This window comes from Vulpes lagopus, chromosome 12, assembly GCF_018345385.1.
Source record: "Vulpes lagopus strain Blue_001 chromosome 12, ASM1834538v1, whole genome shotgun sequence".
NCBI classification, from domain to species: Eukaryota; Metazoa; Chordata; class Mammalia; order Carnivora; family Canidae; genus Vulpes; species Vulpes lagopus.
The window spans coordinates 38,360,046-38,378,559 of NC_054835.1; the positions used below are offsets into that span (position 1 = coordinate 38,360,046).

The window sequence follows — 18,514 nt, forward strand, 5'->3', positions numbered from 1 at the left end:
TCTTTTGCTACTTCTTATTAGAAACAGCAAATATGAATAGCCTTGTAATAAATTATATTACATTTTTATCAATTTATCTTCTGTATATAGGATAGATAGCTAGAAAAAAGTGTAAATTTTATGTCACTTGTCTAGATATCAAAGTGGTCAAATTCTTAATCTCTGTAACATTAAATATTCAAAAGCAAAAAATAAACAGGTAATTTATCTAAAATAAACGTAGGCTACTGGTTATAAAGTCATAGTTAGGGGAGGCGTTAGATTCATTTCTCATGTTAAAGGTCAAATCAATTCACAGAAATAATACTTGTTAGAATTAATAACCACAGTAGAATTAACAACCACAGTTGTCTTTCAGATACTTTCTTGTATTAAAAGTTAACAATGCTGTGAGCTCAAAGAAAGGAATGAAATAAACTGTACCCTGTGTCTGGAGTGTCTTCTTCCACTTGCCTTCATTAAGCAATTCTAAAGATCCCATGGCCTTTTTGAACAGGAAAGTTCACTGAATAATCCTAGCCCCACCCTATATAAACAAGCTTCCTCAATGGCTTCACTTCATAATAGGCAACAATTTTCCTATGTAATTTTAAATGTTATTTGATACATATTATTACCAATGGATACCCTGGATCCAATGGGTTTTATGTTTACCTTCCTTGTCTACTATGTCTGTGATAGTAAGCTTTCAAGGATAAAAGATTGCTTTCATTTATATTGTAACTGACACAGACACAATGTATTTAAAAGGTCATTTAATAAATGCTCTCAATATTGATTATTGCAAGCTGTTTAGTATGTGTTTAAGATTTTATAACTTTCTGTAGAATTATCTGTTTACCCTGTGTGTTTCTTTTTTAAGATTTTATTTAAGAGAGAGAGTTTCAGAGAGTGAGCCAGCATGGTTGGGGGGAGGGGCAGAGGGACAAGCAGACTCCCTGCTGAGCTGGAAGCCCAACAAAGTGTGGTTAGATCCTAGGATCTTAAGATCTTGACCAAAGCCAAAGTCAGACACCCAACTAAATGAGCCACCCAGGCACTCCTGTTTACCATGTCTTTTGACACGGTAAAGCTACTAGTGTCTTCTTGAAATATAAGTAGTCCTAGTAATTTATATCATTAATATCCCTACTATAAAAAAAAAAAATCCCTACTTCATATCCATGGTCTTTAAGTTTCACTTTAAGTATCAAGAAAGAATTTGGGTCAGATTCCAAAACACATTTCTTATGCCATTTCTATTTTAATGTTTTTCCTTTTAAAATATCTTTCTTCTGTAAGACTAAAATGAAATTTACTAAATATATTTAATAGCCCACATTTAAAGCTAATACAGACAGGACACAAGAGGCTATAACTTACCCTTCTAAAACACAAAATACTTACGCATCTGTAGTCTTTGTACAACCATTTAGATTCAGTACTTCAATGTTCCTACAATTTTGTGCAAAAGTCCTTTACAGGAAAGAAAGACAGTTAAAGGTTTGAAATGAAATGGGCATAATTCTAGGCATTACAAAAAATAATAGACATTACTGTCTGTAATATTGGATACTGGTACAAAACTAGCTCACATTTACAAATAAATTCATTTTTAACCATAAACTTTTAAACATTGATCTTTGTGCCAACCAAGGTTAAAATTACCCTAACTTTGAGCCAACAAATTAAAAAAAAATTTATTCAAAGCTCCAAAAGAGCCATTTATGATATGGGGCTTTGTTTTATTCTCAAAACCATACATCCCAGTACTGGATCTTTCTGTGTTATAAGCTATGTATGTGTGTTTGGGTTCTGAATAGCTTCAGAACATAAAAATCATTTATATTCAGTTAAGAAGACCAGTTAACCAATAGTGATGTTCTTACCTTAATGCATTGTCTCCTACTCCAAGACACCCACGAAGACTTAACTTTCGTAAAAATCCCCCACATCTTTTTGAAATATTCTCCACTACCCGGCCCTGTAAAAAAAGACAGGTAAACAAAACAAAACAAAAAAGTAAGGCACAACATTATTTTTGAAGAGAACACATCCTCAGGGATCCCTGGGTGGCGCAGCGGTTTGGCGCCTGCCTTTGGCCCAGGGCACGATCCTGGAGACCCGGGATCGAATCCCACATCGGGCTCCCGGTGCATGGAGCCTGCTTCTCCCTCTGCCTGTGTCTCTGCCTCTCTCTCTCTCTCTCTGTGACTATCATAAATAAAAATAAAAAAAACTAAAAAAAAAAAGAACACATCCTCATTTTTTTCTTTTATTTTTTTTTAATTTTATTTATTTATTCATGAGAGATACACACAGAGTGAGGCAGAGACATAGGCAAAGGGAGAAGCAGGTCCATGTAGGGAGACTGACATGGGACTCCAGGATCATGTGCTGAGCCAAAGGCAGACGCTTAACCACTGAGCCACCCAGGGTCCCACATCCTCGTTTTTCAATAATTTTTTTTTTAATAATTTATAAACAAAGAAGAGGCTTCTTGTTTTCAAAACCTAGTTAATTCAATAAAGAAATTTCTTTTTTTTTTTTTTTTTAAAGATTTTATTTATTTATTCATGAGAGACACAGAGAAAGAGCCAGAGAGAAGCAGGCTCCATGAAGGGAGCCTGATGCGGGACCCGATCCCAGGACTCCAGGATCACACCTGAAGCCGGAAGCAGATGCTCAACTGCTGAGCCATCCAGGCATCCCACAATAAAGAAATTTCAACTTACTTTGAGAAAGCCTTACTGATCAACTCATCTACCTGAAAAAGGCTTAAACCCTACATTGCTTATTTTGTTCAATTTGGAAGATACTCTGTAGTTGAGGAAATGGTGTTCTGTACTTCTCATGCCATTACATACATATTTTAAAAAGATTTTTTTAAAAAAGATTTTACTTATTTATTCATGAGAGACACAGAGGGAGAGACACAGAGGGAGAAGCAGGCTCCATGCAGGGAGCCTGATGCGGGACTCAATCCAAGGACTCTGGGATCACGCCCTGAGCCAAAGGCAGGCATTCAACCGCTGAGCCACCCAGGTGTCCCTAAAAAGATTTTATTTATTTACTTGACAGAGAGACAGAGCATGAGCAGGGGGAGTGGCAGAGGGAGAAGCAGGTTCCCCACTGAGCAGGGAGCCAGACATGATCCCAGGACCCTGAGATGATGATTTGAGCCAAAGGCAGACACCTAACCGACTGAACCACTCAGGCACCCCACTCACACCACTATATTAATGCAGACTGTCCTCCTGGTTAAACTGCAGCTACTGAAGGATATTAGCTATCTTTATTACTGCTGAATCCTTGCCAAAGTGTTTACTATATCATTCTAAACACAGCAGAGACAAAATGGACACTTAACAGAAGCTTGAAGAATGATTTTGTGGGTCATGATTCTTTAAACATTTATATCCATGAAGATTAGACAACTGTGAAAAACTAAGAATCCGGCATAATGTCAGTGGGTATTATTTTGAAAGCACTTTGTGTAGGGATTCCTGGGTGGATCAGTAGTTGAGCACCTGCCTTTGGCTCAGGTCATGATCCCAGGGTCCTGGGATCAAGTCCCACATCAGGCTCCCCACAGGAAGCCACCTTCTCCCTCTGCCTATGTCTCTGCCTCTCTGTGTCTCTCATGAATAAATAAATAAAGCTTAAAAAAAAAAAGCACTTTCTGTAGAAAGGAAAGTTTTCTTTCTTTTCTTTTCTTTTCTTTCTTTTAATATTTTATTTGACAGAGAGAGCACACAAGCAGGGAGAGTGGCAGGGAGAGGGAAAAGCAGGCTCCCTGCTGAGCAAGGAAACTGATGTGGGATTGAACCCCAGGATCATGACCTGAGCCAAAGGCAGAAGAAGCTCAACTGACTAAACCACGCAGATGCCTCAAAAGTTCTGTTTCTAATGAAAGGTTCATGTGAGGCTTTTGAAAAACTTCTTACATGAATACAAAACAAGTTCCACTGGACCTTTAAAAAATTTTTTTAAAAAGATTTATTTATTTATTTATTCATGATAGACATAGAGAGAGAGAGAGGCAGAGACACAGGCAGAGGGAGAAGCAGGCTTCATGCTGGGAGCCTGACACGGGACTCAATCCCGGGTCTCCAGGATCGCGCCCTGGGCCAAAGGCAGGTGCTAAACCGCTGAGCCACCCAGGGATCTCCCTAAAAAAATTTTTAAACTGAATCTAAATCTCATCTTATCCTTATAATATGATGAGGAAGCTAATATTTCTACTTTCTTGAAAAGAAAACCAAGGACCAGAGAACTCAGGTTCATGTTCAAATAATTTAAGCTTAAGCCATTATCCTTCTCCATTTTAGAGATAATACGCTATAATAAGAGATGAAAAATAGGGAAGAAGTGAGAAGAGAAAAAAAATCTCACTCCAGTAAAAATTATTCATTAGATGACTTTGGCTTTATTCATTCTCCACAAAAACTGTCTGTAGGCTCCCCCAAAACCAAAATGCTCATCTCGGTTACAATTTATGCAAATACCACTCTCCCCACCCAAATTGTTAACCCTATTCATTCTTTAATAATCAAATATAAAGACTTCCTTAAAATGAGCAAACCCATTTTCACATTTCTACCACAAAAATAAAAACAAAAATTTTTAGCCTAAAAATACTAAATAATTTAGTATTCCATCAGTAAAGTAGTTCTGCTTATCCTCAAAACATTGCAGGTTCCCATGAAGTTCAGATACACTGAAATTAATACTTTCTCTCTCCAGGGAAAGGAGATTTATATGGTTGGGGCTAATCTGTTCCATGCTGTAATTACATCCTAACATGAGAAATGGGGCCACACACCACATAATTATACCTCAATATCCCTCTGGAAATCAAACAGGTCAATTCGCTGCCAGTTACTGCCATCCAGAGCCAGAACATTCCAGGCCTGTTTTGAAGAAAAAGAGACAAAATGAGCAGTCACTCAAGGGAGAAACCCAGCACTATTCAAGTTTACAATTCAAACTAAAGATTAAAATAGACTAAAAAATTTCTCAGCTCCCTGCCATTAACTCCCAAAAGGTCTGCTTTGTTTCTGATTCATACTTTATCCAATTAGATTATCTTATAAATTAGTGGATACAGAAACAAGCAGCTGGGGGGCGGGGTTGGGAAAGGACAGGTTGTGTGAAGCATCCTAGCCAGAAACTCCTTTCCAACTGGAAGATTTAGTTTCTAATCTCCAAATAAGATACTTCTGCTGATGAAAAACAAGTCTCTTACTCCATCGTTCAACTAGGAGCAAGATGAGGTGAAACCACAGAAAGAGTAAAGTACTCTAAATATTGCTATGTTCAGTACACATATTTGCTATCCATAGCATCACCTGGTCAGACTTGACACTGATATGCTGACCTGGGACTTATAAAAGAAACTCATTTCTCCACATACACAACAGAATCTTATTGCTCTTTTCAGTTACCAATTTGCTCACTGAGGCATGTTTTTCAATTGGTCATCTCTCCCTCTAACTCAATTCAGCGGAAATTTTACAACAGTGAACGTTTAAGACTTCTCACACATTTCTTCCTTCAGTTAAGCTAAAGAGAGCCAAGAATTTCAACTTTTCAGGATTAGAAAAAATGACTCCTATAAGTCTTTAATTTGTTATATATCATATTTTAATGATAAAGCCTGTAAAAGTTTTCCCTATTAAAGTGTAAACAAAAGTCTTATTGTAGAGGTACAAACTTAGAATATTATTTCTTACTACAACATATCAAAATGGAGCCAAGACTGAGATACTAAAAAGGAAACTGTGGATACACTCATAAGCCCCAGGGTAAGTATCACACAGCCAGAAATAGATCAGGGGTATGAGGGTAAATATAGTTATCATTCTGGAAATCTTTAAGGTTTTCTCAAGAGCTCAATGTTGCTTTTCTTTCTGTGGTCCTAATGGTTCCTTAAATGGCTAGCTGTGGGAGATAAAACTTTCAAAGATTATATGTTTACTAGATTCTTAGGCTAAGTATACTTCTGGTTTGATTTGATATTTTTCATTTCCTTACTTTCCCCCATAAGGAGGAAACACACACCAAACTAAGACTAAAGTTAGGAATGACAGGTTCCTTTCTGGAGTTTTTTTTTTTTTTTTTTAAAGCTAATTCATTACATACTTCAAATACAGAGAACAATAGCATAACTATTGATGTACTAATTCTCCAGATTTAATGAAAATTGGTGTTGTGCTCTCCTTTAAGTTAAAATACTAATGGGGAAAAAATATTAATGGGGAAGAGGAACTTGAAGTGAAAACAAGTAAAATTCACTAAAATCAACATCCATGAGATGAGACTGCACCTAAACAAACAGATTTAGACACTAGTCTGGGCATTTTGTTTCTCAATGAAGACCTCAGCTTCATGTGGCGATATAAAGGAAACCCTATTCATTTGTACCAGCCATGTCTACAGCAACCTTTCATGTACAAGGGTCAGAAAGTCATGAAGAGAAATCATCAAAATACTACTGATGGTTTCCAAAGTAGCTGATATACTGATTTGGTATGGCTGTGGGATGCAGAAATTATGTTAAAGTTAGTAAGACACAGTGAATTTTCTACGGCATGTTTTGTGGGTTTTTTTTTTTTTAGAGGAGTAGTGTTGGTTATTTGAAACCTGGACACACCTACAAAGATAAATACAATATGGTATAACCATGTTACAGATCCAGCACTTAGGACTGTATCTCATATACAGCAGCTTTTCAATAAATGTTTCTTAAATGAACAAGCAAAAAACCATTTTTTAAGTTTATTAAAAAATGATTACATGTGCTCATTCACTGTAAGTAAATCATTATATATCTGTATTACAAAAGAGAGTAGGAATGGTTCATAAGGCACTTTTCTCACAACACAGAGAACCCATTCTTCATATTAGTGGCAGCCAATAAGTTTATGATGCTCCAGTTTTGTCACAACAATGTCAACTGACAAAAATAGATAATAAAAGTGAAATTAAAAACTGACTTTGAGAATGGAATTTGGTTTGTCCTATAATTTTTAAGTAAATTATATTCTAGCTATTACATTTTGAAGAAAGCAATATGGGGAAATAACAGAATTAGAGCCTTCAGCCTTTTGTGTGTAGGTGCATATAAAATGAACTAGGAAAACATAATGAACACTATTTTATTACAATTCTGAGTAGAGTCTACCCTTTGATTTTAATACTTATTCCTTGAAAATGTTTCTTCTGTTAGCATTATACAAATAGTTAAGATTTCCAAAAAAAATTAGAGACAGTATATATTATAGAATCCCACTGTAGAATTGCATGGGTTTGGGAATGTCATGCACAAAATACCATCTTCTGAAATGTAACATACAACTAACATCTGAAGTAAATGGCTTGCCTCCCACAGAGGCATAGCAGCATCATCAGCATCAGGAAGGGGTCCCCCTATAATCATCTCAACCATTCTTACCCTGGAGACCTGAGCACAGCGACACAAAGTAACAACATCCAGAAAAGAAAATATCCTAAAAGAGAGGGAGACAAACTTGATTATATGATAAGATACTTTCTCTTGATTTTTACCTATAAATAACTGTGTTAATACATGCATAAAAAGGGAGACATTCTTTTAAACAAATACAAAAAGCTGGAGCAACTTACAACATAACACGGCTCATATAAAGCATTGAGGGAAAAAGTAATCTTATTTGAAAATGTATGTGCCTGCTTTGGCAGCGCATATACTAAAATTACTTGAAAATGTACATATAAGTACCAAACAAGTTCAATTACTTACATCAAGGGATAATAAAATACTTCTCATTGATACAATTTGTTAAAAGTAAAAAACAACTTTCAGATTTCTGGTAATCAAAAGAAGACTAGGAGAGGGATAGCTATAAAGAATTTTACAGGGGCCCCTGGGTGGCTCAGTTGGTTAAGCATCTGCCTTGGGCTCAGATCATGATGGGATCAAGCCCGGAGTCTCCCCGCTCAGCGGGGAAGCCTGCTTCACTCTCTCCCTCTGCTTGCAGCTCTGCCTACTTGTGCACATGCTCTCTCTGTAAATAAATAAATAATCTTACAGGATTTTACAGTTATGAAGAAAAAAATTAAATAAATACTAAAAATTAGTAACTGTTAAATCTTTACATATTTAATTCTAATTTAGGAAATTATAAAAACTCATCTAATCACTGCTGGGAAACACTGCCTAGAATTTTTCTCAGTCTTACAGAAGTGTTTATTTTGTTTTTTGTTTTTATTTTTTTTATTTCTTTTTAATTTATTTATGATAGTCATACAGAGAGAGAGAGAGAGGCAGAGACACAGGCAGAGGGAGAAGCAGGCTCCATGCACCGGGAGCCCGATGTGGGATTCGATCCCTGGTCTCCAGGATCGCGCCCTGGGCCAAAGGCAGGCGCCAAACCGCTGCGCCACCCAGGGATCCCAGAAGTGTTTATTTTGAAGCATTGTTATTTGAAATAATTGATTTGCTTAAAGCATGATAACTCTCTACACTTAAGCCACCTTTAAAAAAAAGGTCACTTCTGTTTAAAGCCCTTTTTACTTATGAGCACCCTTTAAAGGTCATTTTGATCTGAATAATAAGCTAAACTCTTCTGCAAGTGTCAACAAGTGTGATATAGCATGTGATTCAAAGATTTAAGTAAATTAAAGTTAATTTTGCCTTAAGAATTTTATAAACTCTGGGATGCCTGGGTGGCTCAGTGGTTGAGCATTTGCCTTTGGCTCAGGGTGTGATCCCGGATTCCAGGGATCGAGTCCCACATCAGGCTCCTTGCATGCAGCCTGCTTCTCCTCCCTCTGCCTGTGTCTCTGCCTCTCTTTTTGGGTCTCTCATAACTAACTAAATAAATCAATAGAATTTTATAAATTCTTTGAGATTGGGCGGCCTGGAGCTCCGCGGTTTAGCGCCATCTTCAGCCTGGGGCCTGATCCTAGAGACCTGGGATAGAGTCCCATGTCGGGCTCCCTGCATGGAGCCTGCTTCTCCCTCTGCCTGTGTCTCTGCCTCTCTCTCTCTCATGAATAAATAAAATCTTAAAAAAAAAATTCCTTGAGATAACTGGAGATACCTAGAATGTTACAAAATGGAGGTCAGAAATCTCTCCCTCCCCCTCTGCTTCTCAACCTCCTCATGCTAGCTCTCTCTTGCTCTCTCTCTCTCTCTCTCTCTCTCTAAAACAAATAAATAGTATCTTGGGGCGCCTGGGTGGTGCAGTCAGTTAAGTGGCCAACTCTGGTTTTGGCTCAGGTCATGGGATCCGGCTCACCTTGGACTCCACGTTCAGTAAGAAGTCCACTTGAGAGTCTCTCTCCTCTACCCCTTCATGCTTTCCCTCTAAAATAAATAAATCTTTAAAATAAGTAAATAAAATCTTTAAAATAAAAAATATTCCACTGTATCTGTATATATTTTGTACATGTGTCCATAGAGGGAAACACCGGATGCCTTTCATGTTCCCATGGGGTGGCCCTGCTAACCACCCTGATAACTGTTTTTTATAGAATAAATCTCCCATCTTCTTCAATATAGATTACTAACCACTCCCAAATAAATATAGATATCCCCAACTGAGGTACCTCAATTCCTAAAACAAAACATTTTGAAAAACAATTAAAAAAAAAACATTTTTCTAATGCAACAAACATTTCTGAGTTGCTGAAATGCCCTTGCTTATTCCTCTCATCAGCTATGTAAGTACCTTTATGTGGAGTTTCATAATCTAAAGATCCTGTTTCTGCAAATTCATCACTAATCCCTGAGTAATTTGTATAAATATAGTATTACACCTCTGACATAGGTGAGCAGCTTTATAGGTGAAACAGCAGGCTGGAAGCCAAATGCAGACCTAGGAGACTCTCTGAAGCGCACATCTCAGTAATCCTAATTCCATTCTTAGAATGTACTGACTGGGGTTCTGAATATCAAGATCCCAAATGAGTTAGGTTTTCACCCGGATTTTGACATTACAGTACATTAAAATGAGAGAAAGACAGAAGTCACAAATAGTCACTATGCTTCTGTGTATTCAAGTAAAAAGAGCTTGGTCTCTCCAGTCCTGATTTGGCTCCCCAGTAAGAAAAATCATAAGCCTCAGTGCTGAAGTCCCTTCTACCACTCCATAGTAGTCCATCTAAATGTCTGCTATTATTTTGTAAACTTTGACTTCTACTTAAGAGAAAAGAAAAGCCTAATATAAGAACTGGTGGGATAAGCTGCCAGGGCTTTAGCCAGAGTGATGGTTTTTTTATGTTGGACGGGGAGGCTCACAATGAGCATTTATTCTTCCAAATATAATAATCTTAAATTAAAAAAATCAATACATGTATAAATGTATATCTATAGCATTTATATAAAAAGTCAACATAATAAACTACATTATGGGATGCCTGAGTGGCTCAGCAGTTGGGCATCTGCTTGATCTCGGGATCAAGTCCCACACCGGGCTCCTTTTGGGGAGCCTGCTTCTCCCTCTGTCTGTGTCTCTGCCTCTCTGTGTGTCTCTCATGAATAAATAAAATCTTAAAAAAGAACAAAACTACATTATACTGAGCACCTTCCTGCTTTTCAACTTCAGTCTAAGTACCTGAGATCATGCTGGTGGTGGTCCTTTTCTCTACATTATAACCCTTTACAGAATTCCTCTTAACATACCCATGTTTATAACCAGAATGGTTAAGTGATGCATGATAACAACACTTCTTGTGGTGGGCATTTCGTAATATGTGCAATTGTCAAATCACTGTTATATTTTTTAAAAAAGATTTTATTTATTCATGAGAGACACAAAGAGAGAGGCAGAGACACAGGCAGAGGGAGGAGAAGTAAGCTCCATGCAAAGAGCCCGATGCGGGACTCGATCCGAGGAATCCAGGATCATGCACTGAGCCAAAGGCAGACGTTCAACTGCTGAGCCACCCTTTTTCTTTTTTTAAAAGTAGGCTCCATGTCCACTGTAGGGCTCCAACTCTTAACCCTGAGATACAGAGTTGCATGTTCTACCAACTGAGCCAGTCAGGCACCCGGCCCTGATAACCAGAATGGTTAAGATCAAAGAGACAGAAAACTAAGATGAAATGAAGGGTCTGCTATTGTCTAATGATCCTCTTGATTGCTTCAATAAGTCTTTCCCTATCTCTTATCAAGAGAGTATTAAAAAACTGGACTGGCTTTAGACTGCCCAAGTTTAAGCAAAATAGACCTTGCCTTCCCCACCCTTGATAAAGAAAACCTGGAAGAGGGGATCCCTGGGTGGCTCAGCAGTTTGGCACCTGCCTTTGGCCAGGGGCGCAATCCTGGAGTCCCGGGATCGAGTCCCGCATCGGGCTCCCTGCATGGAGCCTGCTTCTCTCTCTGCCTCTCTCTCTCTCTCTCTCTCTCTCTCTCTCTGTGTGTCTATCATAAATAAATAAACAAATGTTAAAAAAAAAAAAAGAAAACCTGGAAGAAAAAGACACTGAGACATTATGTGGAAGAAAATAGGGTCTAATCATATGTAAAACTCATTGCTGTACAAAAAAAGAAAACAAACAAACAAACCCAAAACCTTAATACTAAATCCCTGGAGGAGAAAACGGGGGCTGGCTGTTCAAATCAATACTGAAAGTAAATTTTAGGATATGGTTACCTATAGTATGTTTCTCTAAAAAGCCAACTTTCTTTGGCTACAGTCTTATGACAAATATACCAAACCTTCTTGAACAACACCTAATAAAATTCTTATTTAAAAAGTTAGGGCAGCTCGGGTGGCTCAGTGGTTTAGTGCCACCTTCAGCTCAGGGTGTGATCCTGGGGACCCGGGATCAAGTCCCATGTCAGGCTCCCTGCATGGAGCCTGCTTCTCCCTCTGCCTGTGTCTCTGCCTCTCTCTCTCTCTCTCTGTCTCTCTCATGAATAAATAAAATCTTTAAATAAATAAAATAAAATAAAATAAAATAAAATAAAATAAAATAAAATAAAATAAAATAAAAAGTTAAAAAGCATAGGGGCACCTGGGTGGCTCAGTCAGTTCAGCGTCTGGCTCTTGATTTCAGCTCAGGTCATGATCTCAGGGTTGTGAGATCGAGCCCTGTGTTGGGCTCCACATTGGGCATGGAGCCTGCTTAAGATTCTCTCTCCCTCTGCACCCTCTTCCCTCTCTTAAAAAAAGAAGAAGAAGAAGTTAGAAAGCATACAATGGTCCTGGAGAGGTTTTAACTGGATAATTCTATTCATATAATGGGGAATACCTATATCTATAGGTATAACTTTTTTGGAGTACTTTGACAGTGTCCATTAAAATAAAAGACATATATTACAACCTGTAGAAGCAAAAGGAATAAAACTGGTTTATAGAATGTTCACGGCAGCATTATTTGAAATAATGAAAAGTTAGAAAAAAGCCTTAATATAAATAAAAATGCTTAAATTATGGTACAGTCAATGAACTACTGTACATAGCTGCCTTTTGAAAGAATGGGGTACATGAACTGACCTAAAAAGAAGTCAATGATTATTAAATGACAGAAACAAAAACAAGTTGTAGGAAAGTATTTATACCATGTTTTCATTTTTGAAAAATATAAAATATGGATAAATGAAGATGCACATTTAAGTATTATACATATAATGTATCTAGATATAAGTGGATACATCTACCTTTGGAGGGGGAGAGGAGGCTTTTTTGTGTGTGTGTGTGTGTGGGGGGATATTGAAAGAACAGGGATTAAAGAAGCCAGCTGTTTACCACTTTGTATTTTTCAAAGTGTTGGGTTAGTGAGTAATTTTTTTAAAAAGATTTTATTTATTCATTCATGAGACACACAGAAAAAGAGGGGCAGAGACACGGGCAGAGGGAGAGGGAGGGGGAGAAGCAGGCTCCATGCAGGAAGCCCAATGTAGGACTCGATCCCGTTACTCCAGGATCACGCCCTGAACCGAAGACAGATGCTCAACCTCTGAGCCACCCAGGCATCCCAGTAGTTAGCGAGTAATTTGTATTTTATTTGTTAAATAATGTTTAAAGGCCCTGGACAAAGATCTCTGGCCACATGATGTGTTAATAAGGCCTGCTCTGAATTTAAAGGTTTTTTTTTTTTTTTTTTTAAGATTTATTCATTCATGAGAGACACAGAGAGAAGCAGAGACACAGGCAGAGGGAGAAGCAGGCTCCCTGCAGGGAGCCCAATGTGGGACTCAATCCTGGGACCCCAGAATCACGCCCTGAGCAGAAGGCAGACGCTTAACCACTGAGCCACCCAGGCATCCCTTAAAATTGTTTTTTAAAAAAATGTTTTATTTATTTGAGAAAGAGAACACGAGGGCAGCCCCAGTCGTGCAGCGGTTTAGAGCCACCTGCAGCCCGGGGTGTGATCCTGGGGACCGGGGATTGAGTCCCATGTCAGGCTCCCTGCATGGGGCCTGCTTCTCCCTCTGCCTGTGTCTCTGCCTCTCTCTCTGTGTCTCTATGAATAAATAAATAAAATCTTAAAAAAAAGAAAAAAAAGAGAAAGAGAACACGAGAGAGAATACAAGCAGGGGAAGCCGCAGAGGGAAAGGGAGAGGGAGAAGCAGGGGGCTGGATCCCAGGACCCTGGGCTCATAACTCGAGCCAAAGGCAGATGCTTAACCAACAGAGCCACTCAGGGGCCCCTGAACTTGGGGGTTCTGATACTTGTCTACTGTCTGGCAGAAACTACACATTTTCATTTTTTAAAAATATTTTATTTATTCATGAGAGACACAGAGAGAGAGGCAGAGTCACAGGCAGAGGAAGAAGAAGGCTCCATGCAGGGAGCCCGATGTGGGACTCAATCCCGGATTCTGGGATCACGCCCTGAGCCGAAGGCAGACGCTCACCGCTGAGCCACCCAGGCGTCCCATACACATTTTCAAAATTAAAAACTTCTTATTTCTCACAAGAGACTATTAGTTACAGGAATTGTTCATTAAAACTGCATGCTAGTGTCTTTACTATCAAACTATACATGCAGGTTTACCAGGCCCCTGTTTTAAGTGATAGGACTTCAGGGATAATTATAACATTATGGTTATTACCCATTGTCTTGTGGAGAATTCTGCTAAAAGCAATGTACGTTGCTTGTAGCTATCATGGATAAGATTTTTGACTCTTTAGACAAGAATCTGTTGTAGATTAAATTTTAGGAGCTCACTATAGACACTTGGTTATTAATGTGAACATAAGGACCATAGCTTCACATTAGAAATGAATCAGAGCTGGCAGATATCACCACGAGATCAGATCATCTTCAGAATCTTAAATTAGGGCTGTGCTTTTTGGCCTCCTTTTTAACCTGAATCTCAATGCAAAACTGCTCTTAAATAAACCAGATGCACAGTCCTGGCCATGAAGAATAGAAAAATAAGTATCCTGTGTGTTTTTTAAATAATTGATTGTTACAAATCTGGATACATGAGACAATTGGTCTTTTATCCAGCTACTCACAGTTAACTATTTAAACAAGAGTATATTGATCAGAAATTTATGCAAATCTAATCTACTCATATGTGGTAACCCCATGTAGCTGACTAAATCATTTAGTTCCTCAGGTGTACAAGTAACAACTACTTCATTATTAACTAGACCAAGTTGACAAGGAAGTTCTGTCTCTCTAAATGAGAAGCTCTATAGGAATGTTAATGAGGGGTTACTATGTTGAGCAACTGTCAATACCACCTTCTATGAACACTTTCTAGACAAAAATCACCTTAGCTATGCTCTGTGGTACAGAATTTTAAGCAATTCATTAACCATTTGTTGACATGCTGGAAAAAGTATATAATATCCTCTTGAGGAAATAAAACTCAATGCAAAAGTAAGGTAATGCCTTATTGGGGTGAAGTCATGGTTAGGACTTTTATTTTCCATCAAAGGATGGTAAATCTACTTGTTTACCCGAAGTACAGGAACAACCATCAATCCACAACTAAGGATATTTTGACTCCAGGATCTCATAAGAAATATAATCCCTGTACTATCCTAATCTTATGAAAATTCCATATAATAGAAGTGATATTTATAGGAGACTATGTGAATGGCATTCATGATTCCTTTAAGTATGCTATATTCTATCTGTGGTTGGCACTGTAACTAACTCTCCAATATCCCTTCAGCCCATTTTATTAGTCTAAACCTATCTCAGTGATTAGTTCAGGCCTAAAGACAACTTGGGCTAATGAGATTTGAGAAAGGGCTTTATTGGAATATAAATGCCTATCTCTCCCCTCAGAGTGAACGAAGACACATGTTGATCCAACACTGCTGGCATCCATCCTGTGCCCATAAAGAAAAGAGCTTTTAGGACCAAGCTGATGCTATTCCTAGCAGAACAGACAGAAAATTGTTGATAACACTGTGGATCCTCTAAGTCAATTAACCTTAGGATGCAGGCACCCTAATTTTGTACTTCCTTTTTTTTTTTTTTTTTTTTTTCTTCTTTTTTAAGACAATGCCAAGATTGGACTCAGCTTAACTTTTTTATTTATTTATTTTTTTTTTTAAAGATTTTATTTATTTATTCTTGAGAGATAGAAGGAGAGACAGAGCCAGAGACACAGGCAGAGACAGAGACACAGGCAGAGGGAGAAGCAGGCTCCATGCACCGGGAGCCTGATGTGGGATTCGATCCTGGGTCTCCAGGATCGCGCCCTGGGCCAAAGGCAGGCGCCAAACCGCTGCGCCACCCAGGGATCCCTGTACTTCCTTTTTTATGAAATAACTTCCCTTACTGTTTAAGCTCATCTCAGAATTTCTATTACCTGCAGCCAAAAGCAGCCTTGGATCAACTGGACTGTCAGAAGCATGCATTCATTTTTCCACGTTATTATTTTGTTTTTAACTATTACAAAGGTAATACAAGACGTGACCATATGAAATCTGAGATTGAATTTGCTATAGAACTTATCCACCAAATCTAAGCAGACTCTCATTGGAGAAATTTCTCTTAGAAAGTAGTGCTAGGGGGATCCCTGGGTGGCGCAGCAGTTTAGCACCTGCCTTTGGCCCAGGGCGCGATCCTGGAGACCCGGATCGAATCCCACGTCAGACTCCTGGTGCATGGAGCCTGCTTCTCCCTCTGCCTATGTCTCTGCCTCTCTCTCTCTGTCTCTGTGTGTGACTACCATAAAAAAAAAAAAAAATAAATAAATAAATAGAAAGTAGTGCTAGAAAGAGCTCTGATTTTACGGTATAATATACGTATTTCTCCTTTTCTGTTTAGAATATTATTTTGTTTATGCCACCAAGAAATTTAAAGCTAAATGTGAAACCCTTCTAAAGCAATTATGTAAGGTCTTACAAGGGTACATGTGTTTCCTTTCTGGCTTTGGTTTTCTACTTTAAAAAATATTTGTCATGGTCCTCATAGTTTATTTGTATTGATTATACTTGCTCCTGAGCCAAGCCGTCTCAAGTACTCTGGAGACAAATTAAATAAATAAAAATAAAATGGGTTCCAGAGTTTATAGTTGACATACTGATATATATATATATATAAAAGGATATGCATATATATATATTAGGATATGCATAAATATTGTTAACTCATAAGACTTCAACTATCTTAATATAGAACATTTAAGCCAAAAAAGAATGCTTGAGTAAAATTATCTGAACATATGGCCAAACCTCAACATCTGTCATACACAGCTCTTTTCTAGAGTTCTTACCACATCAATCACCAGGTAACGACACCAAGTTGGTATCTGACTGAGTCTACTTGGAAACCTGACCCAAAGGTTGCCAATCTATAGGATGCCCACTAGGCTGTATGTTCTGGTCCCAAAGCTCTTCATTTCAGTGTTTGAGAGGGCTTGTATTTCTTCCTGTTTTATTTCCCACATGTACCAGTAAATCCAAAAAGAGCTAAATATATATAATTTCTTACTTTTTCATGTGTTTATATATATGACTTTTAAATCATGCTGCTAAGCTTTAGAACTGTATATACAACTGCCTGGATATCCATAGGTACCAAAACTGAACTCACTTTCATTATTTTCTTTCAATTAACCCTGTTCTTCCTATTTTCTTTATCTTAGTGAGTGTTCTGACCATCCACTTGGCAGAAAGTAAAAAATTGGGGCACTATTCTTGCCTCCTTCCCAATACCCTCATTAGTGATCACATCAAATTAATCAGCAAATACACTGTCAATCCCAACTCGTAAAAATCTCTTGATAGAGTCCATTTTCTCTCTAGCCCATCACTATGATGGAGTTTAGGCCATCATTTCCCCCCAGTAAAGATTACTGTAACAACTTTCTATTTGCTGCTCTTGCCTTCAGCATGTATGCATGCATGAATAAGTAAATATTTTTTTATTTGATACACTGGGAGAGAACATAAGCAGGGGAGCGGGAGGGAGAGGGAGAAGCAGGCTTCCTATAGAGCAGGGAGCCCAACACGCGGCTTGATTCCAGGACCCTAAGATCATGACCTGAGTTTAACCTAACTTGATGCTTAACTGAATGAGCTACCCAGATGCTCCACAAAAAAAATGTTTTTGTTAAATAAACAAGTATGGAGTCAAATACCTGCTTCTTCAATACCATTTTATCAGAGGTAACCACTAGCAACCTAACGGCTATGAAGAAATCTCTAAAGTGGGGTCATTCTTAACAGAAGACTACAAATCACCCACTTAAGAAGTCACCTATTATTAGTCTACCGTTCATGTTGTCTTTGGGACTGACTGCATCTAAGGAAGAGATGCCAGCATCAAAGAAAATACGCAGGGGTGCCTGAGTGGCTCAGGTTAAGCGGCTGCCTTCGACTCAGGATGTGGTCTCGGGGTCCTGGGATGGAGCTTGGCTTCTCCCTCACCCTCTGCTGTTCCCCCTACTTGTGCTCCCTGCCTCGCTTTGTCAAATAATTAAAATGAAAAATTTTTAAAGTCTAAAAAATAAAAGAAAAAAAGAAAATATCCACAAAACCTTTGCTACAATGAGTCACCAAAAGTGGGATATGGCTGAAGAATCACTGAACATACACAGCATAAAATAAAGCAATACACTGTTTGTCATATAAGCTGATTTTTTTTAAAGCTTTTATTTATTTATTCATGAGAGACACAGAAAGAAAGAGGCAGAGACATAGGCAGAGGGAGAAGCAAGCTCCATGCAGGAAGCCTGATGTGGGACTCGATCCTGGAACTTCGGGATCACGCCCTGAGCCAAAGATAGACGACGCTCAACCGCTGGGCCACCCAGGTGTCCCAAGCTGATTTTTAAAAAAGACTTTATTTATTTATTTATTTGGGAGGGTAGCACAAGTGGGAGGAGGGGCAGAGGGACAAGCAGACTCCCCGCTGAGTGCAGAACTCAATGTGGGGCTCTATCCCAGGACCCTGGAACATGACCTGAACCAAAGTCAGATGCATAACCAACTGAGCAACCCAGGCGCCCCTGAATTTTTATTTTAAATTATATAATAGGGCAGCCCAGGTGTCTCAGCAGTTTAGTGCCGCCTTCATTCCGGAGCATGATCCTGGAGACCTGGGACCGAGTCACACGTCGGGCTCC

General features: G+C 38.5%; 1 protein-coding gene across 3 annotated transcripts in view; it reads right to left on the reverse strand.

The window, feature by feature from the left end:
• FBXL20 (F-box and leucine rich repeat protein 20) overlaps positions 1-18,514 on the reverse strand; it is a 103,861-nt gene that overhangs the window by 23,906 nt on the left and 61,441 nt on the right. For all 3 annotated transcript variants that reach the window (XM_041724965.1, XM_041724966.1, XM_041724967.1), the window contains 4 exons: positions 7,436-7,490; positions 4,818-4,892; positions 1,869-1,963; positions 1,387-1,455 (listed from right to left, as the gene is read on the reverse strand). In XM_041724965.1, coding sequence (XP_041580899.1) covers positions 1,387-1,455; positions 1,869-1,963; positions 4,818-4,892; positions 7,436-7,490 — 294 coding nt within the window. The remainder of the gene's footprint in view (positions 1-1,386; positions 1,456-1,868; positions 1,964-4,817; positions 4,893-7,435; positions 7,491-18,514) is intronic.